The sequence below is a fragment of the Saccoglossus kowalevskii genome, chromosome 4, assembly GCF_978046115.1.
Source record: "Saccoglossus kowalevskii chromosome 4, keSacKowa6.1, whole genome shotgun sequence".
Classification (NCBI taxonomy): Eukaryota; Metazoa; Hemichordata; class Enteropneusta; family Harrimaniidae; genus Saccoglossus; species Saccoglossus kowalevskii.
In genome coordinates, this window is record NC_140644.1 from 43,438,222 (window position 1) to 43,465,365 (window position 27,144).

Here is a 27,144-nt window from a genome sequence, read left to right on the forward strand (position 1 = left end):
TTTGATTTACAAGATGCTGACCACAACTTACTTTTACTATAATAAACACATGATATAACAAGTCGTAATTACTTACTTGTACCACAACGAAAACAGAATATTGGAATTGCTTACTCAGTTACAATAATACAAAAGGTCTATTGTACACCATTCAAACCATGTGACATTAATAACCTCTATCATAATCCGCAATAACTTTCATCAACGACTCTACCTGATGTGGTTGATGTTGTAGATTTGAACCCCACTCTTGCCAACTTTTATCAATAGTTCAAAGAGAACTACACCTCCCATCAAGTCTAGACCTTGCACTTTGACGAAAGCTGCAGTCTTAAACCAAGGTCCATGATCTGATACAATAGTTATGTAGTTAATATAATGGTGGTTTACAATTTATTATAAGTAGTTATACCACTTTCTGTTTTGCGTCCATTGTTCTAAGAATAATATTTTCGATAGCGGACAGTTTACTTTCAGCATCCTTGGTCAGCATTTACTAGGAGAGTACTTGTTTTTTTGTTTTGAACAATGACCATTTACTAAAAAAGATCTGTTTTTCATGAAAACTGTCTGCATTTACTAGTAATCAGGCTGTTTTTCAGAATGAGGCTGTTTTTCAGAATGAGGCTGTTTTTCAGAATGAGGCTGTTCTCACACACCTTAACATGATATAACTATTTAAAAACGTGGCAGCTACACTCTACACAATTTCAAGAACATGCAGTCATTTTATTTGATGAGCTAAGAAGGTGATGGAATGTAATGTGTATTTCACAATGATATATACATGTCTTCAGTGTCATTGGCCGATTGTAACAGATGTACTGTGTGACAACAATCGTTAAAAATATGGTAACATACTCAAGTTAATGGCCACTGGGTGCTGTTAATTATTATTACCATACAAGTAGGGGTGTGATAACTACCAGTTAACTGTAGTGATTACACTCTACAACAGCTATGAATACAACAATAGTCATTTACAATCTGCATGAAGACAAAAACATGTGAGGATTTATGGCAAAAATAATGGGTCACATGACCAAGAAGTGGTATGAACATTGTGAGCATCAGTTTTAAATCCATTCCTATGACAATGCTAACTCACATATATATACATATCTAATGATTACTTAAGAGTGGTGGTCATTGTGTCACTTCCTGTTTGATGTGGGACTCATAGCGACTTATAAACGCATGTAAAATACATTTACATGAAACTAAACATGTTTTGCATGTCAACATATTATACCTTATATGAAAGTATTAAATTAGAAAGCAAGATTTTTCAAAGTATGGGAGATTTTGACAAAATACACTGTATTAGCTCCCTTAGCCTGCTGACTAGGCTTTTGAAAAGAGATATTTAGAAATGCATTTTTCAAAAAAAAAAATGAAGAGGAAAATTAGTTTTCCATAATTTAATAGTTATCAGTGTAACCTGATGCATATGTTGTGCCTAAATTTAAACCCAACATTGGATTATTTAAAGCTTTCTCATTATTTGCTTCCTCCTCCTCCTCCTCCTCCTCTTCTTCTTCTTCATCTTCTTCATCATCATCGTCGCTGTCGTCATTATCATCAGCCTTATAGACATATCCACCACCATAACTGAATCCAGCACTTGAATCTGACAACAAAAGTAAACAATATTAATTTCATTTTCATCAGTTATACTTCTTACCAAAACTATCTTACAAAAATATTTGCAAAGAAGATTTCTTGATGGGCTGATGTGTTGAAAACATACATGCTGATACAGGAAGTGTATTATTTCTATATTAAAAGAGTTCATATACAGAATGTATTTACATTAAAGCATTGTTATATCTTCCTGTTCAGTTAATACAGAAAGAGTTTTTCTGTATTTTAGCCATCTTACCTTGACCTTGTCCAGAACTCCACGCATTGTAAGCATAATCGTCACCTTCATCTTCATCATCATAACCTCCTTGACGTCCATATTCAAATCTTCTTGCTAACAAAATGAAACACAAAAATAGGCTTCAGACTTGCATACACATAACAGCTAGTGTGAATTTCATTGACATTTAGTGATAGACCATACTTACTGGACATAGAAAGATCTTTAGTTTCTGACGTTTCATGGCCACATTTTGGGCAGGGTAGTGCTTTATTTTTGTCATATTTAAAACCTTTCCTTCGGACATGGTCATCGCAGTAACAAACCTGCAATCAAAAGTTTTGTTGTTGTTTAAAATGTATAAAAACAAAAGCACAGTCTCACTGACCACTTAGGGTGCAGCTTTTTTTCTATTGAGCAAGGACTAACCTTGCATCTTAAACAGGAAAACTGACCAAGTTTGTTGCAAGAACCACCTGAAGATGAAAAGAGAGCTATAGTTATAATACTGCAAATACATTTTCTGAATATTTTATGTAATTTTGTTCATACAAAATTTGAATAAAATTGGACTAGACACATCTATGAGATGACTGATGACATATAAACATAGTCACTAGTTTGATCTAACATCAAAATGTCAAACAAATAGTCACTAGTTTGATCTAAGTTACATATATATAATACCATTATGTCTTGTCTTTGTACATACTTTGAACAAAATGGTCAAGGTACGTCTGAGAAATACCAAAAATATATAAAGATTTAAATGTGAAGAATGCGAATAAAACTTACATTTATATGTTTCTGAATCTAAAACTTGACAGCTAGCTTGATGTTCAAATTGGTCATCTTCACATAAATGCTCCCGACAAAATGAACATTTAAAAACTCTGCCACCTATAAAAAAATATTTTAACATTTAGCAATAACGCAACCAATTAAATAATGAACTCCCCACAGCATTACCCATACTTGCATGCAAACTTACCAAAATCCCTTACATTCACACTTCAATACCCATAGTTGCATGCAAACTTACCAAATCCCTTACATTCACACTTCAATACCCATAGTTGCATGCAAACTTACCAAAATCCCTTACATTCACACTCCAATACCCATACTTGCATGCAAACTTACCAAATCCCTTACATTCACACTTCAATGCCCATAGTTGCATGCAAACTTACCAAAATCCTTTACATTCATGCAAACTTACCAAAATCCCTTACATTCATGGAAACTTACCAAAATCCCTTACATTCATGCAAACTTACCAAAATCCTTTACATTCATGCAAACTTACCAAAATCCCTTACATTCATGCAAACTTACCAAAATCCCTTACATTCATGCAAACTTACCAAAATCCCTTACATTCATGGAAACTTACCAAAATCCCTTACATTCATGCAAACTTACCAAAATCCTTTACATTCATGCAAACTTACCAAAATCCCTTACATTCATGCAAACTTACCAAAATCCTTTACATTCATGCAAACTTACCAAAATCCCTTACATTCATGCAAACTTACCAAAATCCTTTACATTCATGCAAACTTACCAAAATCCCTTACATTCATGCAAACTTACAAAAATCCCTTACATTCATGCAAACTTACCAAAATCCTTTACATTCATGCAAACTTACCAAAATCCCTTACATTCATGCAAACTTACCAAAATCCTTTACATTCATGCAAACTTACCAAAATCCCTTACATTCATGCAAACTTACCAAAATCCTTTACATTCATGCAAACTTACCAAAATCCCTTACATTCATGCAAACTTACAAAAATCCCTTACATTCACACTTCAATACCCATAGTTGCATGCAAACTTACCAAATCCCTTACATACACACTTCAATGCCCATAGTTTCAGACAAACTTAATGCGATCCAAGTTATTTCCCTTACAATACACATAAATTCAGGCAAACTTACCATGATCCCAAACAATTACCCACAGTACCCATAAATTCATGTAACCCTACCATAATCTCAGACAATTCCCCACATTACCCATAAATTCATGCAAACTTACCATGATCCCAGACAATTCTTCACATAACCCATAAATTCAGGCAAGCTTACCATGATCCCAAACAATTACCCACATTACCAATAAATTCATGTAACCCTACCATGATCCCAAACAATTACTCACATTACCCATAAAATTCATGTAACCCTACCATGATCCCAAACAATTACTCACATTACGCATAAATCCATGTAACCTTACCATGATCCCAAACAATTACCCATATTACCCATAAATTCATGTAACCTTACCATGATTTCATACAATTACCCACATTACCCATAAATTCAAGTAAACTTACCATGATCCCAAACAATTACCCACATTACCCATAAATTCATGTAACCTTACCATGATCCCAGACAATTACCCACATTACCCATAAATTCAAGTAAACCTACCATGATCCCAAACAATTACTTACATTACCCATAAATCCATTAACCTTATCATGATCCTAAACAATTACCCATAAATCCATGTAACCTTACCATGACCCCAAACAATTACATTACCCATAAATTCATGTAACCTTACCATGATCCCAGACAATTACCCACATTACCCATAAATTCAAGTAAACTTACCATGATCCCAGACAATTACCCACATTACCTATGAATTCAAGTAACCTTACCATGATCTCAGACAATTACTCACATTACCCATAAATTTGAGTAAACCTACCATGATCCCAAACAATTACCCACATTACCCATAAATCCATGTAACCTTACCATGATCCCATACAATTACCCACATTACCCATAAATTCAAGTAAACTTACCATGCCAAACAATTACCCACATTACCCATAAATTCATGTAACCTTACCATTATCCCAAACAATTACCAACATTACCCATAAATTCAAGTAAACTTACCATGATGCCAGACAATTACCCACATTACCCATAAATTCATGTAACCTTACCATGATCCCAGACAATTACCCACATTACCCATAAATTCATGTAACCTTACCATGCCAAACAATTACTCACATTACCCATAAATCCATGTAACCTTACCATGATCCCAGACAATTACTCACATTACCCATAAATTCAAGCAAACTTACCATGATCCCAGACAATTACCCACATTACCCATAAATCCATTAACCTTATCATGATCCTAAACAATTACCCATAAATCCATGTAACCTTACCATGACCCCAAACAATTACATTACCCATAAATTCATGTAACCTTACCATGATCCCAGACAATTACCCACATTACCCATAAATTCAAGTAAACTTACCGTGATCCCAGACAATTACCCACATTACCTATGAATTCAAGTAACCTTACCATGATCTCAGACAATTACTCACATTACCCATAAATTTGAGTAAACTTACCATGATCCCAAACAATTACCCACATTACCCATAAATCCATGTAACCTTACCATAATCCCATACAATTACCCACATTACCCATAAATTCAAGTAAACTTACCATGCCAAACAATTACCCACATTACCCATAAATTCATGTAACCTTACCATTATCCCAAACAATTACCAACATTACCCATAAATTCAAGTAAACTTACCATGATGCCAGACAATTACCCACATTACCCATAAATTCATGTAACCTTACCATGATCCCAGACAATTACCCACATTACCCATAAATTCATGTAACCTTACCATGCCAAACAATTACTCACATTACCCATAAATCCATGTAACCTTACCATGATCCCAGACAATTACTCACATTACCCATAAATTCAAGCAAACTTACCATGATCCCAGACAATTACCCACATTACCCATAAATCCATGTAACCTTACCATGATCCCAGACAATTACTCACATTACCCATAAATTCAAGCAAACTTACCATGATCCCAGACAATTACCCACATTACCCATAAATCCATGTAACCTTACCATGATCCCATACAATTACCCACATTACCCATAAATTCAAGTAAACTTACCATGCCAAACAATTACTCACATTACCCATAAATCCATGTAACCTTACCATGATCCCTGACAATTACCCACATTACCCATAAATTCATGCAAACTTACCATGATCCCAAACAATTACCCACATTACTCATAAATTCAAGTAAACTTACCATGATCCCAAACAATTACTCACATTACCCATAAATTCATGCAAACTTACCATGATCCCAGACAATTACCCACATTACCCATAAATTCAATCAAACTTACCATGATCCCAGACAATTACCCACATTACCCATAAATTCAAGCAAACTTACCATGATCCCAAACAATTACCCACATTACCCATAAATTCAAGTAAACTTACCATGATCCCAGACAATTACCCACATTACCCATAAATTCAAGTAAACTTACCATGATCCCAGACAATTACCCACATTACCCATAAATTCAGGTAAACTTACCATGATCCCATACAATTACCCACATTACCCATAAATTCAAGTAAACTTACCATGATCCCAGACAATTACCCACATTACCCATAAATTCAAGTAAACTTACCATGATCCCAGACAATTACCCACATTACCCATAAATTCAAGTAAACTTACCATGATCCCAGACAATTACCCACATTAACCATAAATTCAAGTAAACTTACCATGATCCCAGACAATTACCCATATTACCCATAAATTCAACTAAACTTACCATGATCCCATACAATTACCCACATTACCCATAAATTCAAGTAAACTTACCATGATCCCATACAATTACCCACATTACCCATAAATTCAAGCAAACTTACCATGATCCCAGACAATTACCCACATTACCCATAAATTCAAGTAAACTTACCATGATCCCATACAATTACCCACATTACCCATAAATTCAAGTAAACTTACCATGATCCCAGACAATTACCCACATTACCCATAAATTCAAGTAAACTTACCATGATCCCAGACAATTATCCACATTACCCATAAATTCAATCAAACTTACCATGATCCCAGACAATTACCCACATTACCCATAAATTCAAGTAAACTTACCATGATCCCATACAATTACCCACATTACCCATAAATTCAAGTAAACTTACCATGATCCCAGACAATTACCCACATTACCCATAAATTCAAGTAAACTTACCATGATCCCAGACAATTACCCACATTACCCATAAATTCAAGTAAACTTACCATGATCCCAGACACCTCGCTTGCATTCTATACATACGGCATCCATTAAAGGGCACTCACAGGCATGAGTTGACAGACATTTTCTACCATGACAAATGAAAGCTTCACAGAAATCACAGATTGCACCCTAGTGAGAGAGGGGTAAACACATTTGACAACAAAGTACAATACATACATACCAAATGAATTGATAAACAATGTATTTGGGACAAATCAGTGGAATGATACGACTTATCCAGAGAATAACAAGACATGACATGTCATGTCATAGCCCCCGCTCAGAAAAAATTTTAAAACTTATATTGAACTGGGTTTGTGTCAGAGTGAATTAATTCAATAGTTGTGTTCACGTTACACAAAGTACGGGCTAAGATTTAAGCTGATTTAGGCTTATCTAGCATATTTGCATTTCGGCTAGACCCAATTGCGTCTACGCACAGGGAGGGCCAGTCGTTAGCACGGGCTAAGGTGCAAGCCGCTATTTACGAACGAAAAATGGATGACACGCGCAAGGTTCTATTTCTGCTGCTGACATGTTTCGTTCTAATTTTGAAGCGACGTGCACAGGAACGCGAGAGAAGATGGACCCAACTTATTTGGATGCACAGAAACAGTATACAACGGCGTAACAGAATACAGAGTTTTTTTATTAATGCATGCTTGTTTTTTTAGATTTTTAAGGAAAAAAATAGCCTCCAAGCCGTAAAAATTTATTCAATCAAACAGGTCATGAATGACACTGCCTTCACTTGTTGTCATTTGAAAGTTGCAACATATAATTTGTCCAGTTTTTGGCATGGACATAAATTGGCAAACATGATTTCTATGGCATTTTCAAGTTTATAGCACTCTCCATCCTGGTCTCAGGAAGAACACCAGAGAGCAACAAACAAGTACAACAGGTAAAATGACATGCAAGTATGCAAATCAGATCTGCAAATATGTTGAAGAGTCAGTGTTGTGTCTGTTTAGATAAACTTCCTTGTACAACTGTATTCCTAATACAAGGACACTGTCAATCACAGAACTGTTCCAGCGAAAAACTTCTGATATTCTAAGACAGTAACAGGGCAATGATACTGTTTGTCATACAAATACTAGCACCAGATGAGGAACTGAGAAATTGCAATGATCCTTGATGTACATTACCTGTGTCAACAACTTTACTTCCCATGTACTTCATGTACAGATCTACATGTAGTTTGTGGCCCTGAATTAGTTTCAATATCTCTAAATAAGGACAAGAGTACTTCTCATATGACAATGATACAAATAAAGTGCAAGAATTCAGAAAAATATTATCAAGTTTTTATTATCATACATTAATATTTACAAATCGTGTGAAATTGAACTTTTATGTACAGAGAAACACATATTTATGCTTTGGTTGACAGCACTTCTCAAAGTAAAAAAAAAAAAAAAGAGGACCTGCGAAACTTTATACAATTGTCAGACATGCAGCGAATAGTATGCTTTTGTAATATATGCAGTTCCAGTGGCTTTGCTTTCTGAGAAAAAAATTCTGGCTCTGCACCTGAAAAAAACAAAAAAAACATTTAGTCAAAAGTAAGCAGAGATTGTAGCATATGTGCTCCCATTAGTTGTTAAATTTAATTAAAAAAGATATTTGTGCATCGTCTTTTCAGTACGAAAACATATTACTTAATATATTTATACCAGCCAGAAAGAAATTGCATTAGGAATATAAATGGACAACAATTGATGCATGTCTAGCAATATACTGTTTGAAAGGCCGCAAGATGTAATGAAATAGGAAACCAATCACTACTCGAGTCGGACTGGCTGGGAAACTGCACAATACATACAAAAATGTATGCAAATGATATATGAGCAGCTCCACCAAATTTAAAAATATTCTTTCCATAGTTATGACTTTAATGTGAATGTGATTTCCCACTCCTTAGCAATACTAGTTAGAGTATTGTATTGTACTGTATCGTACAAGTTTATTGTGATTCTGAATGTGTTTGTAATATTTTTTAGCTTTATTTAGCATTCTGTTTAGTTGGTTAACTTTACTGTATCTTAATGTAGATCATTTTATTTTTATACGACCATAGAACAACTCTTTGTAGTTTGCTTTAATGTTGAATAAATATTATTATAATATTACTATTATTAAAATCAGTCACAGTACAATAGTGACGTATTGCGCAAAATTGTTGCAAGGACAATACTTTTCTCCATTTGCATGCCGTCGTGCGTCGATAAAAAATGCACGAAACGGTCGGCAGTATCGATCAAGTTCATCTACTAGTGTGACCTTCGTGGCTGGCGAAAAGCAAGATGCCGTATAATCTTTTAAATAGGCGTCATGAGGATTGAAAGGCGTTAATTTGGTTCTACAATGGGCATCATGAAATGTTGGAAAATTTCAGTCAATCAAAAAAACTGTTCACATGACAAAAAAAAATATTCACTATATTTAATATGCATTATTTTTTTGTTAGTAGCAAATGATCACGGTACGGCAGCTTACTTGTTTTCGAAGTGTTGCAATTGTTGATTAGTACTCAGTGGTGATTATATTAACGTACAAAAATAAATTCGTTGAATTGTTATGAAATGCAAGTAAAATGATTATGATAAGCAAATGCTATACGATATCAGCCATGTTATCCATGCTGACGAGGTGTGTTTATTGACCAGATCAAGTCGCTAATCAACCAATCAAAATGCTGGATAGTGCCCATGTGCTCAAATTACCATAAACATTTAAATATGTTAATGACAGTTCAGCGACCTCATAGTGAAAACAACAAGGAAGATATTTACCGATGTTTTAGTGCGATCTTTTGGCTTCGTAATGCATGGGGAAAAAAGGCATGATTTGCCCGATTTAGAAAAATGAATAAACGTACCGTCCCAAATAAGAATGTACCGGGTGTAATTTTTTCGGGGAAAAAAATAAACGTACCGGTACAAGTAGCGTTCTGGGCAAGCTCACAGAGTAGCGACATATTTTTAACTTCGCATTGGCGTGATCAGTGGATTACGTAAATGAACCAACACTTTCAATGAGTACATGCCGACCCAACTAAACTTGAGGACGCATCTCATAGAACAATAGCTGTGGAAATCATAATGTAAATGTTGCGGAAATCAAGCATGGCGATAATGATTTTGAGCGAGGCAGAGTCTGGCAAGCGTCTCAGAGCAGCATTGCGCCGACACCACCACGACGTTTGAATCACGGAGAGAGCAGTGCAAACCTCTTAAATCACGAGGTAAACTTTTAATTTACACAATACATAATCAATTCCTACAACAATAATAAACATAGTTGAACTCTGGTGACCTTGCCCTTTGTTATATAATATAATTCCCTTTATCATAGTTTGTTTCAATATAAATATGCATTGTCATAATTAATTTTGAATACAAACAAGTTTTGGGGTTGAACCAACAGTGGGGAATCAGTCTACCGAATGTCCTTAAAAGATGTAAATATCTTACAAAATCATTGGTGCCTTATTTGTTTAATTATTTTAAGGGACATATTTCCAGCTTTCTTCAAAGTAATTCAGATATTTTAGTATAAAAACAAATGTCTCATTGAAAAAAAAAAAGTGCTGCTTTAGTCCAAGTATTTTGTACAGGTGTCTGTCAAAAATTAATGATTCACTGAGACAAATATGAACTGCCTCATTGTGTGACTACTGTATTATATGAAAAGTAAAAAAAAACACCCTTTATGAATAGCTATCATGTTGCAAGCTCTGCTTTATATGCAAATCAACTTAAATAGTTAGTTGGTGTCCAGTGGAGTGAGAAGTCAACAGTACTGTTGCCTCCTGAGAATCTACATCTTCAAACACTGCAATCTTTGAAGTGCGTTTTTAAACTAGTATTATGAAAACTCTATCATTCTGTTCTAATAGCTGAAACATATTCCTGTGAGTTTTCATTTGTCGAATGAACTGTTTGTCAAATACAGAATACATATATTTTAGAATAATTTTCTTTTTAAAATGTGGATGAAATGTTTTGCTTTTAATGTATTTTTTATGTATTGTTTTTGATTTGATAACTTTGAACTAAACAGATTTTCTATTAGCTTCAGATCTTGATCAAAGTTTGGCACCCAATTCATAGGAGTGCTTATATTGATTTTCTGACATCTTGTTTTTTGTAAAGATTTCATTGGTAGGTTTGCAAATGTGTATCAGACTGTGCAATCTCTCCATGAGTTGGTTTTGAAACCCAGTATAGGATTCTGAGATACAATACCAAGGATATTATTACAAGATAAATCATTTGCTTCATTGAACACATACAACAATGCATATTTCCACTGAGATCAGTGTCCTTTGATGTGTATCACCAGTGATCAGTCAAGTAGAAACAGTCAAATATTTTATCAGATTTTCTCAATTTTTGCATGATATTTTCATACAGGACATCTGTTGTTCAAACTCAGGGAAGACTTTATACTAATGAATAAGGTGACCAAGTTTGATAAAGTTTGGAATAGAATTAGTAAAGTTATTATGCACACAATAACAATTATTAACAACGACGACGACGACGACGACAACAACAACAACGACAACAACAACGACAACACTGGACAAAATTTTTCCCTTAATATACCTTTCCCTTCCATCTTTGATGGTACGGGCAAGGTAAAAAGGCAGTTTTTCTGGCGAAACTCTCGCCAGGTTAGCAATAGTTTCTCACGATCACCAAACCCGAGACACAAACGATAATACAATGTGTATAAATACCATAACAAGCACAGTTTCTTACCTTTGAAATTGACGATACACAATTTTGTCCATATAAGCATTGCGCAAATAAAGATACAATTCCGGGATACAACATCCTCACATAAAAACGACTGTGATTTCCACCGAGACGAGAACTGCGTTTGCGTCATCAAAACTAGGATTAAACTCGGGTAATTTCGGGAAAAGTTGGATTTCCAGCAGTTTTGAAGAAAAAATGTTAAAAATCAAAGAAAAACACAGTGAAACTTTGAAGAATCAAAAAAATAACGTGATGTGCATAATAGCACCACCAATTCCTGTCTCTGTACCAACTTATTCTGAACTTAATTGAATCACACATTTGTGAGAAAAAGCTGGTAACGTGAAAATGTGCACACACGGATGCACAGACATGACCCAAATTAATACCCCCCGCCCGGATCGCAGACAATCACTGACCAGCAAACACAGCAGTAACATAGGGCATGACACTTTGAAATCTCAGACACCGAACATTTTCGGTTTTAGCATATTGCATTGAGTGGTCTGCACTGCCACCTATGCTTGGCCCCCAAATAACTTTTTTGAATAAGGTGAAGAAACCATTAAATACCATCATTTCTTTAAATTGTCTCAATATTGTGGTTAATCACAGCTGATCAGCTTCATAAGATGACATCAGTAATACATGACTTACCACCATGCCAAGACCTGTTGTAAACTGTCCAGGATGTTTCACCACACAATCACCACTTTTCATCATACATTTCATTTTACCTGAAAATAACAGCGAGAGAAGAGATCAATTTGGTGCATGTGTTAGGAAACACAGGATATCAGTAAATCAGTTCTGTGGCAAACTTTATGCCACGTAGGATTTAAATATTTGTTGTTGCAACAACAGCCTGAAATAACATGGGATTGCTTGAGGTGGCTACTAAATGCATATTTTCTATTCTACCAGTGAGCATCACCTAAACTTATTGTTATCCAATGAATGAAAGTTTGGTAATTTTTTTTTGATCTGTAAGAATCTGAAAAACCTGTTTCACTACTTTTTTTAGTTTCATGCCATATGTCGCATACGACTTATTTACCACTTCTGTGTCACTGAGAATGTTCAAGAACCGTACTGTGTCTGGGTGGAATATTCTAGATTTTGTTTAGAAAATGGTTGAATAGGTAATAGAACACTGTAGGAGGCAATAGAAGGTAATGGAACATTCTAGAAATTGGTAGTAAGTTCCAGACTCATTATGTATGCTGATGTAATGGTCTATTTATAGACAGTGGGGGTATATATAGGGGAGTTGTTCAGCACTGAGTTCAGATCGGAGATCTCGTTGAATTGTATTGGAATTTTAGTATCTAGTTATTGGAGTAGTGGAGTTTTACCGCGTTATTGTACTTGATGTTTGCAGAGTATAATAATACCAGTACCAGTTGAAACCTCATCTGTTGGCTCCGTGTTCGTATATTATCATTGCCGCCAGGGAAGTCTTTCTGTTACTGTTGCCATTTTGGTATTTGAACCATCACACCTGTACTATATCAATTACGGTATTATTACGTTGCGTGTGACACGGTATTCAAGATGGCTGGCTCCATATGATGAATATCGGGAAATTAATCATTTATTTTATTATCACTTTTACGCCAGCTGACTGTGATATGTCTTTTATATTAGATAAACCTGTTACTTTGCTATAAAGCAACATTCACTCCGCTACAACTACGAATACAAGGCTTAGACTTACCACATTGACATTCACTCCGCTACAACTACGAATACAAGGCTTAGACTTACCACATTGACATTCACTCCGCTACAACTACGAATACAAGGCTTAGACTTAGGGAAGAGTAGGAAATCAAAGGGGCGGTGCACCGCGGTCATTACCGAGGTGTACCGCAGAACGCCGGGGAGAGCCGCGGACTGCTTATAATTAGGGGTCTCTACCGCTGTACCGGTCTCTACCGCGGTCCTCGGTAATGTGTGAAATACGTACTTAACAGTTTCTTTATGATTCCACGAGTCATTGTTTTAAAATCCGATGCTATACGATATGTGCGCTTGTTTAGTATTTAGTACATGTATTTAGCGTAACACTGGAATAAAGTTTACAATTGAAAAGAGAACGATTTACAAAGTTTCAGCGTATCCAAGCCGTATCCTGGTTCTTGATTGATTTGGCAGTATCATGTTCACCATTTGTGTCACACTCCAGAAAAAATGGCCAGCAAACGAGAAACGAGCGAACTAATCAAAACAGGTCTGGCTGTCTGCATTGCACTGACAATGACATGATTATTTTCTGTTTCGTTTCATAAATCTTGCCTTGCGCATGTATTCTTGGTTGACAGAATTATTTTTAAACAAAAGACGTTATTTTTCTGTTACATGTTCGTGTTCCATGGTACTCGTGAGTGTGAAAGGCATTTTGAATGAATAATTATTGAGTTTATGATACCGTACGATAACGCTAGCTGGCTTGATTAGAATTTCATTGCGTGTGAACCGCTGAGGTCATTGCCCGTTACTGTGCCAACCGCACGTAGTTCAAAAGCACCTGACGTTGTTTTGTATTGTTTTGTTTTCACTCGAAATGTAAGCGATCGAATACTCTGCGTTCAAAGTACGCTAAATTGTAACGCATGGATTTTATTTCCATGACATTTAGTTTATTTCAAAATGATATAGATGTCAAACCATAATTATTATTATTTGAAATGTTGTTTCTTGACTTGACTTTTCTGGCTTTAATGTTTTGTGTGTGCGTGTTTGTTTACAATATCATTATCAACAACAGTTATTCAGTGGTCCCGTCTCTGAGGCAGTAAGTCGCGGTTTCGACTAAGTCGCGTAGTTCGATGGCTCCGGACGATTGTATTGTGTTTTGCCGTCAGTTTTAAAGTAGAAAAACTAAGTCTGGTATTATCGCGTATTTAATTGCCCGCTCAATCAGTTGGAGGTGACAACTTAACACCTACAGACCGTCAATTACTGAAATAGAAAGGGTGATAGCAGCCTGACTCGAGGGGTCGACAGGGGTATAAAAAATAAGTTTGCGTAATTATTGCAAAGGCAACGCATTATCAAGTCGGCAAAGTTGAAATATTCACAGCCAGTACGTAAACAATGGAAAATAAGTTTGCGTAATTATTACGAAGGCAACGCATTATCACGTCGGCAATGGTGAAATATTCACAACCAGAACGGTAACAATTTTTACGTAGGCAACGCAGAGCCAGTAAAAATTTGCGTAATGGGATGTGTATAATAAAAAGGTCAACGCGCGGAGCGCGAATGGTCACCAAGGTAACAACCCACTTGTTCAGCGCGTGACTTGGGGTTAAACTTGGGCCAAGGTTTATTAGATTAGTCAGTTTCGCCAAGAAGTGCGCTATTTTTTTCGCTGATCACCCAGTTGTGTATATATTGTAGCACCAAGTGTGTGACACTCCCTCTTCGACTTCGGGTTGCTTTTCCTACTTAGTGCATGGTCTCGAGGTAACGTAAACTGCGGCCTCTCATCGAGTGTTTTACACTCGGAATTTGTACTTCGCCCGATTATATTGGTTATGGTATACGCGAAACATTAATCTTTTAAAATAAATCCTGAGACTATACATGATGTAAATTCAAAATAATGTGATAATATTTTACATTATGTGGGGTCTACATTATTCTGGGTTGCTTTGCGATGTTATACCAAGACTCGTGAAAATAAAATAGTGTTCTTCTGCGAACTAATATAGACGATTTTTCCAATCTTCTGGTACCACTCGATTTTATTATTTGAACTTGGCGGCAAGTAACCTTTAGTTTCCCAGTCTATTGTTTCCATTCATAGTCTTAACAATAGGGTGTAAATTGCCATGCGAGCCTACCGCACACGACCGCGGTAAACCGGGGTCATGGAATCTATGCATAAATTTGCATAAAATGCGGTCGACCGGCGAGCACCCACCACCACCGCGGTAATGACCGCGGTAAACCGCGAGTTTGATTTCCTACTCTTCCCTTACCACATTGACATTCACTCCGCTACAACTACGAATACAAGGCTTAGACTTACCACATTAACATTCACTCCGCTACAACTACGAATACAAGGCTTAGACTTACCACATTGACATTCACTCCGCTACAACTACGAATACAAGGCTTAGACTTACCACATTGACATTCACTCCGCTACAACTACGAATACAAGGCTTAGACTTACCACATTGACATTCACTCCGCTACAACTACGAATACAAGGCTTAGACTTACCACATTGACATTCACTCCGCTACAACTACGAATACAAGGCTTAGACTTACCACATTGACATTCACTCCGCTACAACTACGAATACAAGGCTTAGACTTACCACATTGACATTCACTCCGCTACAACTACGAATACAAGGCTTAGACTTATCACATTGACATTCACTCCGCTACAACTACGAATACAAGGCTTAGACTTACCACATTGACATTCACTCCGCTACAACTACGAATACAAGGCTTAGACTTACCACATTAACATTCACTCCGCTACAACTACGAATACAAGGCTTAGACTTACCACATTAACATTCACTCCGCTACAACTACGAATACAAGGCTTAGACTTACCACATTGACATTCACTCCGCTACAACTACGAATACAAGGCTTAGACTTACCACATTGAGCACACACTGGTAATTTTTGTACAGTGCTGCAAAAGTAACAGAATGCACGATTTTTCTGTCTCCTGAAAAACATAATTATGAAGTATTGTAAACTTTTTGTATTTTCAATCATCGAGGTTGTAATTTTGAAAGACATACTTGAGTCAAAGCATATATACAAGACATAATTTGATAACAAAAACTATCTACAAACAAGCTTCTCTACGATTGGCCTGACTGTTAGGTAGTTAGGTAGCCAATCAGTCACAATCTTATAAGTTTCACATTGACCCAAAATATGCTGAACCGGAAACTATCATAATACTGCTTTTATAAGTGTTTGCTCATGGTGCAGTATAGTAAATTTCTTGAAAGCATCAATGTTTTTTATATAAAATATAGATGTTTTATAAATTTCAAATGACCAATTACATGGCAGTAAATTACCCAATGATTAAAGAAAAACAGCAAAGACTCACGGGTAGTGAAAGTCGCTGAATGCATGGTTTCTATAGTCAATGAAATGTACGCTTTATTTGAATGAAGCAGATTAGGATACTAGTAGTTCTTTTATAAATATTTTTAAAACTTGCATAAAAAAACACTTAAGCCTTCATACATTAACACAAGTCATTGAAAATGACACAGTCCCTGTTAAATTTTCGAAAAGTCTCTTTATGCTCGTCATATTAAAGCGGAGGGGTTGTCGCGAGCGTGTCCTTGAAACTTGAGTCCCAAGTGGCATATACAACAGATTATTTATTCACATCAATTTCGAACATGTGTTGCGTGACAACCCCTCCGGTTAAAGACATCAAAGAAAAACATAGATCAAAAGTGAAAGCATGTCCAAGTTATCACATTTTAAACAAACAAGATGGCCGCCGAATTATAAGTCCCCTTTTATCGGACGAAGTCCGAACGGGGATTAAAAAAGTTTTCAACAATCAACAATAGAAATTAATTACCTTTGACATTTGTCACATTCCTATGAAAATAAAATAGACAAAACTGATTACACTGTTCAAATATCAAACATCAAATACTACAAACCCATTCCCTTGATCATTATAAGATACATTGTATATATCGAACTTATCCGGGTAAGAGCCCATGCCGGGGCAAACACCCACCCCTCACTTTTGACACAATAAAGAATTTGAGGTCAGATGCGGGCACATGCCCAGGGGTCTTTTTCTACACAAAAAATAACAAAAAACTATTTTCTATTCGTTGACTGTGGTTGTATTAACAGTTGACTTTCTTGAAGTCTGTCGTGATGCTTATAAAAATTCTTTAAATGTAATTGTTAATTGCGTAAAAGAAGGGATGAACGCAAAATATCTATGACAGAAAAATAGGTATTTCGCTTTCTGCCATCAGGGTTGCGTGTTAACCGCTGATTTACATTTATTTTTCAGAATCATAACAGTCAGCAAGTTTATAAAAGTATATATTAAAGTAGAAACAGTAGTTCTCTCTTTGAAATATGTCGTGGCTCTAAAAAGGGCCGACTGTTTGGTTTGTGCTTTTTTAGAAATGATTCAAGCAAATCGTATAAAGAGAGCGGCTAAGCAAGTGGGTCCGACCAATGACAATATGCAGGTGTGCACCTGTCGAAGTTTTCTTCGGTGCCTGGTGAACTAGTGGGAAGGAAGGAAAGGCGTACACAACTATGTGGGTCCACGGGGTCAGCAAAGCAACCCTGGCCCAGGTTCCTGGAGCCTGGCGTTCCGGGGTGTGGCAAACAAGTCTATCTTTGGACTGTCCCAAAGCCGAAACAGCCTGAAGGCTACCCACTGGGGTATCAGCCACTCAGTGTTCTGGAGATGGAGCCGTCCTTTCAGGGCGTCTGCCAGACCTCACCCCTGGAATGTGGTGTGCGGTTAGCTCCACATGGTATTCCAGGCACCAAAGGGGGAATTGCTTCACTAGGACTGACAACGATGGGGAAGGCGTCCCCCCTCCTTCTTGAAGGAGACCACCGCTGCGTTGCCTGTGAGGAGCAGGACTCTGTGGTCTCGAACTACGGGTCGAAAGCGTGGTAGTGCTAAGTACACTGCTTTCAGTTCGAGCCGGTTGATATGTCAGTCCCGAAACTAATGCAGGGGCCATATACAGTACTCATTTCGCCGAACCTCCCGCCCGCTTCCGGATTTCGATCGCTTTTTTTTCCCTCGCTGTGTGCAATTCGACCGCGCAATTTCCGCTTTTTTTTCGACCGCGCAAATCCGGAAGTATCCGCTCGCGCAATCGCTCGCTCGCTCGCCTGACAGCGCAACCGCCCGCATTTACAGTTCATTACCTACTGTTTTATGATGTTAAAATAAGAATAAATACAATCAGAAATTTATAGAACGACCGTTGAAAAAAATACGGTGGATCACACAGCCATATAAAATTGGTAATAATACATACGCGTAGTAATAATGTCCACCATAAACAAGATCGAACCAAACATGTGAAATCAAATACGACACTGGAGAGCGAAAAATGTCTACTGTAGAGTACGGTATTCGTTGAGTAACCGTGTGTAGGGTGACGGTTGTCATGCACGCATGGTTTGGGTTTAACACGGGTCAAGTTGTAGTTATGTTAAAATCCGTGGCACCCATAACAATTGAAGAATATCTGCAGGAATAGTAAGACTGTGAAAAAAACCGACTGATCGATTGTTATAGAATGACCGTAGTGTACAATTTGTCAAACAAATACAATACTTGCAAATGTAATGTCAGCCAGCGCCCATCTTACTTGTCCGAAGTTGTCGAAGCCGACATCACTGGAGATCGCGTTTTTTAACTAGGCGGCTGGCAAGCGGACTAACACGTTACATAAACCTGTTGAACTACAATTATGGTTTTTATGTTTGCGCCCAATGTCTCGTTATAAAATAAAGGATTCAAATTTTGCAGGGTATTCCGTTTTTCCGAACTCTGGGCGAAATACTTTCATGAGCTGTACGTAGTTCACTTACAGCCAAAACAAAGTCAGCTTGGACATTAAGTTGTGAGACGCGACAAAACAAACGCTGCCAGTGGTAGATTACGTGAATAAAAGAACAAAATAAACGCAATCAAAGGCGCCGACCACACGCTTTGGAAATAAATAGAACGCGTTGCTAAGAGGAATCGCACCTGCATCTCGACGACGTCTCCGGTCATGAGCAGGGTTTGCCACGTCTTAGAAAAATTGAAAGTTAAAAAGGAATCAGTGTCGGGGAACCATTCACAATGTTTGCATGAAAAATCCCACGCGAAAGCGTTTTTTTTTTCCTGTTACAAACACTATGATACCTGAATCCCGATTAATTCATAAATATGAATCGGTAAGGGTCAATTTCCTGCAATCCTTCGAGATTAAATTTGCCTCCGAAAATCTTTCTAACGATGAGCTGGAAGATTGCCATAATTGAGTGCCACCATTTAAGATTTATTCAGTATAATAATACAAATGTTCACCCCAACAGAGGTGGACATACAGTTTTAGCGACCCGAAGAGCTCATTTTCAACCGAGGCGAAGCACTACGATAAAGACTTTCCGTTCCCAATAAATAATAAGAAGAAAAAAACTTCTCGTTCCCGACATTATGAAATTCTTTCGTTTTGGGGGAAAAAACCTGGAAAAAAAACTGATTTTGACAAAATAATTTAGAAATTGATATTAAGAATAATTCATAACAAAATCCATTTCATATGTACCCATAAATTTTTTTCATAATTACTGATTACACACGAATATTACAGAAAAAAATAATTTGCTATATTATCTATATTTCTGCCTTTTATTTGTCTTGAATCGTGACTGAAAGGAGCTAGATGAAATTACAAACTACTAGTATGTAGTGTGTTCGACAACTCATGTATGAACAACAATTTTAATAAATATGATTTTACTTGGTAAAATTACTGTATTTTTCTACATAAAAACAAAAGAATTTCACAATGTCTTTGTTATCATAGCATTGTTGGTAATAGTTGAAAATGATACATCCACGTGAACCTGCTTATATGAGATGGAAGGAGTCTCTGTTTTTAACAGCCGTATACATCTAACTGCGTCATCGCTAAGTTTCCTTGTGGACCACGAGCTCTGTTCCTTGTTTGCACGTTATCATGTTCACACAATCGCAGACATTATTTGTAAGGGTGCCCTTTGAAATGGCACATTTTCTCGATGTTTTAGCGAGTACTCCGCGGGTATATGGCTTGTTCTCACATCAGCATAATTTTCCTCGAGTTCACTCATCGCTTTCCCACATGCACTTCTCGTTCTTTGCTGCTAATTTTTTTTGCACTCTAATATGGTGTTGTTTTTGTCTTTCTAAACATCGAGTTTATTTTTGACATTCAACGAGATCGCTTGAATTTTGAATTTGATGACGGTTCGAATTTATCCACTTTTACAGTGATCAACATTGTGTTCGAGTAGAGTTACTAGTAATTACAAGCCTGATTTACATTTTTCTTGCGGTGTTTTTCGTCAATGTATTAAATATAAGTGCTTTGGGAAATAACATAATTATATTGCGCGAGTGAAAGAGTTTGGTGAGACTGTCACAACACGTTTTATTTATTTCTAACGCGCGTGGTCGGTGCGTGATTGCGTTTATTTTGTATTTTTGTTTTCAAAATGTATCACTGGCTGCGTTTGTTTTGTTTTCCTCAACAAATTAACTGTTCCAAGATCTCTTTCATTTTTCGTCCGGCTGCTGCCAATCCAATAATTCGTCGCCGCATGTAATCAGACAAGCGATTAATCGTCACAGTCATTATACTAGTAGTTTAAGTCCAATTGATTTGTAGAAATTCAGCTATGCGATAATTATATGTGCAGTTTTGTTTTGCGCACCCAGACACGAGCAAAAGTTAATCAATAGATTTTCTGAACTACAGCATTCGTATTACTTATGCAAATTGAGTAAGGGTCATAGTGTGAGTTGCGTTCGAAAATAACAAAGTGTCAAATTATTTTGAGTGCCGTTCGGAATAAATTTAGTCAAAATCACACACAGAAACACACACACAACACACAAATACTAGTACTCAATACATATCGCGATTGACCAGTTATATAGCTGCTTGAACTACACACACACAAGGACGTAAATATGTAAATACAGGTCACAGTTCGACTTGCGTAGCAAACGTTACAATGTGTCAAGTGATTTGAAGGCGTCTTTGTTCCAAAACAGAGAAGCAATAGGCGTTGTGTTTTGAATCGTCATTAAAACCTAAATTTATTACGAATAAAAACTTAAGTTTATACATACAATGTACAATCATTGTTACTCCAGCGGTCGGCTGGCAAGCGGACGATGTTTCTGAAGCCAGCCATAGCAGGAGTGAGCGAGCGAACAAAAGCGAGCGAGCGAGCGAACAAAAGCGAACGCGAGCGAGCGGAAAAAAAGAGGTCGGTTTCCGGTCGGAAAGCAGCAAGCGGTCGGAAATTAAGCGATAAGCGGTCGGAAAAAAAGCGATAAAAGCGGGAGGTTGGGCGGAATGAGTACTGTACCTTGGGCTTGTTTGTCCAATAGATGCGTTCCTCAACCTTGAAGGGGGCATCTGTTATCAGAGTCATAGCTGCAGTGAGTGGGTCCAAAAGAACCCCCTGTCCGAGGTTGTCCATTGATGACCACCAGAGCAGGGCTTCCTTCGCTTGGTCCGAGATCAATACCCGCCTATCTAGTTCCCGTAGGAGAGCTCGGTGTTGTAGTAACAAGCCTTGTACCAGGCGGCTGCGTACTGCGGCCTGGGGAACCACCCTTCGAACTAAGGTCATCATTCCGATGATCAACATTAGTTCTCAGAGGGACACTGAAGGAACGCTGACTAGGTGTTCGGCTAGGCTGCTTAGCGCCAAGCAACACGCTTGAAATACCAAGCTTACCTATGTGTCAAACTCCATGCCCAGGAACACCAACTGTTGTGTTGGGTAGGGATGGGACTTTGTCTGATTTACTAAAGAGCCCAACTGGTGAAGTAAATCCTGTGTTAGCCTTACTTGCTCGGCAATAACCCCCTGGTAGAGTTACGTAATAACCAGTCGTCTAGGTCTGGATTGATGTATACTAACGTTTGGTGAAGCAGCAGCACGACCTGTTCCATCCATTTCGGTGGAACGTAGGGAGCTGTGCATAACCCAAAGAAGGAAGGCACCCGAGATTCAAATACTTGACCCAGCTGGGTGATTCGAAGGAGAGGGCAACTCGCCGGGTGCATCAGTTTGTGCAGGTCGGCCCCACTTAAGTCTAGTGGGGCTAGCCAGTCGAAACGATGGATGGAGAGAAGAACGCTGAATGGTGTCTCCATGCAAAACCAATCGAGGAGCACGTACTGATTCAGTCTGCCTAGGTCCAAGCATAAAATGAACACAACATGCATGAGGGAAGCGAAAAACAGTTGGAAACGGTGATGCAACGAAACCAACAAGTGAAATCAACACATGGTAAAAATGACAAGGAAAACTTATCCTACCAGCTACAATGTTGGTTACCGCACCACGGTAACAACCCAAGCCAGAAACCCAAACAGGAAAAGGCAGGCCATGCAGGCAGAGCCGCTAAACTTCATCCCCGTTGATGTGGAGAAGAAAGAAGAGTGATTAGCCAGCCGTAATGGCGCCCCCATATGGCCTTGGTCACATGGTTCGTGACGCAAGGGAAAAGAATCTTGGGGTCATGGGGCTTCCCCTAACCTAGAATCTATCTCTCCGTCATTGGCAGAATCGCTGATTAATGCCTATAGTTCAAAATAGTCATTTTGACTGACCGGAGTCTATGGTGGGTAATTGAACGTGGTGAATTGATAAGCGTTGAGTCTGATAAGAAAGCAATGTCACAATTTGACCTTTATGATGAAATACTAGTAGTGATGTCATTCTTAGCCAATCAAAAAAGCAGATGCATAAAGGTCAAAGATGATTGCCAGACTGTAAACAAAAGAATCGTGTGCCATCGCAGCAGAGCGACCCAATTTTTCTTGTCTCTTTTTCTTGGCAATGAATGTACAAATAAAGATCTGAGAAGTTTTTTCAAACAACTATGAATTTTTATAATTTTTACTGTGTAAATTTGTAAATTATTATTGATCTTGTATGACTGAGTTCGTAATTTGTCAAGGCCGGAAATCATTTTACACAGTTTAACCTCTGACATTTTAATTCATTTTGAGTTCACGCGTATTGGACGTGTTGTCGGTGGGAAAATCTTAATTTAAATGATTCCTCACTGTTTAATTATTTCTGGTTTATTTGTCACATAATAAGCAATACATTATTTTTGTTTTACTTCTAATGTTGCATATTGTTCATTTATTTCTGTTGCATGTTTTCATTTGCCGTTCTATTCCATGCCGCAGTTCGATCTGCGTGTTGTCAATTTTCCTGAATTTTCGTTTATTTTGCCGGGGATATCCTGGCAAATGCCCACCCCTTTTTTTGGCAATTTTCCATGTTCGGGACCCTGGGCTTATACCCGGATAAATATGGCCAATGGAATGACACAACATTACCGGTATTCATAAAAATAAATGGGCTTGAGAAACTGTCAACAGATTTGCAAAAATTGTCTCTCATCAATACAAACATAACACTGAAAATTGCATGTCAATTTATCTCCATTTTTCTTGTGTGAGTAATGCAATGTTTCATGTCTGTCTTTGACAATTATCTACAAGTTATTTACCATTATTGCATTACATGGACGATCTACAACATCTTTTTGTTCATGGGAGGCTCGAATTTCTCTTTGTCGTTCTTTTTGTTTCTCTGCCTTTTTCCGGGCACCTGTCTTTTTCTTGGGCATCTTGGATGACTAATAAAGTTCAACTGTTGACAGAAAAAGAATTGGTACATCACGGTTACTAAAAAAGAACCATGGGTACATTTCTGATACATGTCAATTTATTTGTCTTGCTTCCTAACATAGAACAAACATAGAACCATTTATGTATAAACCACTAGATGTTCAGGAGACAGTTCATCTGTCAACATGGCTAAATTACACCAGTTGTCATGCAACTCATGTGAGAGTTTAATGTTAACAAACATTGTATATGTGTTGTATTACGTGGCACCATCACATACATATACATGGATGGATGTCAAATACTGGTAACAGTCAACACATTGAGAAACCAACAAGTATTTCAAACAAGATGCAGTAAGATGTTAGTTTAATTAATGTTCATAAGAAATAGATGACTATTAACATAATTATTTACATTTAAATTTCTCAGGAGCAGGAACTGTGGTATGTGTGTGGGGGGGGGGGGGACTAGATTTGACTTTTTGGAAACATTTTATTCACATATGCCTGGTAATTTTTTTGTTATTTATTTAATTTTCCCAAAAATTCTTTTATTGTGTGCAGTCATTATGCTGTCTTGTTCACTCTTCAGCTACAGTACTGTTTTTTTTTTTACAAAATCCTAACCCACCCAACGTTTTCAACTGTCAAATATTCTAACTACGGCTTGCTGTGATTAACAAAAGTAGACAGAACGATAGTACTGTTGCACATGAATTCTGTGACCACAACACTGTAAACGGTTATCATGAAAACAATAATCATTTACTTTACCTGCCTGCCAAACGTGTTCTTCTCGTTTTTAGTTAAAAAGACCCTTTAACCATTTGCTAATTCTGACAACGTAACTATTTCAATATTACAAACGGCGATTTTAAAACCAACATTTAGAAATGTGGAGCAAGTTAATGCATACATTGGTGTCATCCTATCTATAAAGCTAATTTTAGAAAAAAATAGATAAATATTAGTTGGTAAACGTACAATCATCACAAAGTCAAAATGTTACTTAGAGGGCCTTCGAGATTGGTGGCGCTCATGCGCAGTAGAATGAGTTTAGCGCCATCTTGGTCTGGTTCGTGTTGATGTTATTCCAACAACATTTTAAGTGAAAAAGAATCTGTTTTGGTAAACTACTGATACAATCCGCTGTGCCCCGCCATGGGCCTTTTACCATTGGAATTTCGTGACTGTTATTTGGACAGCCCCTATTTCCGTGAAAACGTTCATCGTCATGAGCAAGAACTGGAACGGACGAACGTAGCCATCAAACAGTTGATAAAGGAGGGTAAGGCCCTTTTGGGAGCTGCAAAAAGTGAGTAACGTTCTGGGTACTTAAAATCTGGCACATCTGTTATGTGCATTAATATAGAGACTGTCAGCGTTTTTGTGACCGGTCCGAAGATTGTTGTTTGACATATGCCAGGATAAGCGGACAAATGTTTGTTGCGATCGGGCATGCTTTTGTGAAGTCTGCGTATCACCGGGAACATTGACACACAGTCGTGTTCTTGTAATATCCCCTCCGAAGCTGAAGGGCGGTTTCACAATCAAGCATGAATTTACACCTGATCGCTGACATAAAACGAAAAGAATTGATGCGCATCACTGCGTTCAAGTGTTTGTCAGTAATGTGTGAACCGATCATATACCCAAGCCGACGTTCATTTATAGTGGTAGATACAAGTTTTTGTTTAATTCAGTCCCGTTAAGTTTTCGCACTCGGTCATCTGGCTTCTCTTCCAATACAGCGGCATGTCTACAACCCAACCCTCCGATCCGCTCCACCCAAGACAGCAAGTCACCTCTCGTACAAACTATTCTCATGTACACCTGATTCAGCATGCATAACTAATCAGTAAAGATAATGTCATTTTATGCTTGGTGCTTTTTTTTCTTAAGTATACATGCAGTGCGGTTTGAGTCATTTGTCTGTGGTATGATGTCATAGATATATCGCTCCTTATGTATATGATAAGTATTCAGAATGATGTGAACAATGCATACATTAAATTAATATGATGTATTTTGTCAGATTTGCAAACATTATTATTTAATATTGCATTTGAATTGAAAAAATAATGTAAATTATTCATTTACTGATTATATATTGTTAGATTAAAATCTTCATATTAAATGTACACATAATAAATAATATATGCTATATATTTTCTCGTTACTTTTGATTAAAACAGGAAATTAATTAATTAATTAATTAACATTTGTAGACATTTAAATAAAATTAAGAAATTGTGACTAAAATTTTTTTTTTTTTAATCTGGAAAAATCTATTATAATCATTATTCAATTCCATTGACAGTAATTGTAATTTGAATGATGATAACAAACAAGATCATTATTATTTGCAAAACAAAAAAAGCTTGAAATTTAATAGAATGTAATATTTGAGTTCTTTTTTAAGTTCATTAACCTTTAGTTTAAACTAAAATAATTATTTGTTTGAGCTGATCAGCAATGTTTGCACTCTACAAGATACTTTAACACACATTACCTGGTAATACTTCAGTAAAAAAAAAAAGAACTTGTCAACTACTTCAGTTCTGCTGCCTCTTGATACAAATGTTTTTCCAGAGTTCTAACTAAAGTTCTGTGAGTCATAGTGTATATTACTACCGTACTCCATGTTCAGACAACTGCTTTTCTGTTTCAATGTTGTTGTTTTTTATAAAGAACCAGTTTCATTTTAAACCCTAATGTTTGTTATTAATTTTTTATCTTCTTTCAATATTGTGTTTACCAATTTATTAAAAAAGTCGATGAGTCATTGAAAATACTATTAAATGTTTTGCAAATACTACCAGTAGGTTCCATTTCAGCAAATATTGCTCAATTCATTAATTAG

At 37.0% G+C, this 27,144-nt stretch overlaps 2 protein-coding genes across 4 annotated transcripts in view; one reads left to right on the forward strand and one right to left on the reverse strand.

The window, feature by feature from the left end:
* Window positions 1-25,345, reverse strand: LOC146747417 (zinc finger protein 330-like). 2 transcript variants are annotated; one of them, XM_085498160.1, is made up of 11 exons: window positions 25,266-25,345; window positions 24,159-24,301; window positions 17,442-17,461; window positions 16,486-16,556; window positions 12,504-12,583; window positions 7,077-7,203; window positions 2,660-2,764; window positions 2,294-2,340; window positions 2,073-2,190; window positions 1,883-1,978; window positions 1-1,630 (listed from the first exon to the last, which is right to left on the reverse strand). In XM_085498160.1, exons 2-11 carry the CDS (start codon window positions 24,276-24,278, stop codon window positions 1,422-1,424), a joined length of 993 nt encoding a protein of 330 aa, XP_085354286.1. In that variant the 5' UTR covers window positions 24,279-24,301; window positions 25,266-25,345; the 3' UTR covers window positions 1-1,421. The 2 variants fall into 2 exon arrangements, with proteins under 2 accessions (XP_085354286.1, XP_085354285.1); XM_085498159.1 differs by lacking the exon at window positions 25,266-25,345 and adding an exon at window positions 25,056-25,148.
* The window catches only part of LOC144352636 (rho GTPase-activating protein 26-like), a 140,910-nt gene continuing 139,075 nt past the window's right edge, over window positions 25,310-27,144 (forward strand). For both annotated transcript variants that reach the window (XM_085498157.1, XM_085498158.1), the window contains exon 1: window positions 25,310-25,596. In XM_085498157.1, coding sequence (XP_085354283.1) covers window positions 25,443-25,596 — 154 coding nt within the window. In that variant the 5' untranslated portion in view covers window positions 25,310-25,442. The remainder of the gene's footprint in view (window positions 25,597-27,144) is intronic.

Excerpts from the sequence above, each read along its gene's own strand:
- LOC146747417 (XM_085498160.1), bottom strand. The coding sequence starts at position 24,278 with ATGCCCAAGAAAAAGACAGGTGCCCGGAAAAAGGCAGAGAAACAAAAA. Across the intron at positions 12,584-16,485 it reads ACCAGTGTGTGCTCAATGTG|GTAAAATGAAATGTATGATG; the intron begins GTAAGTCTAAGC and ends TGTTATTTTCAG. Across the intron at positions 7,204-12,503 it reads CAACAGGTCTTGGCATGGTG|GGTGCAATCTGTGATTTCTG; the intron begins GTAAGTCATGTA and ends CTCTCTCACTAG.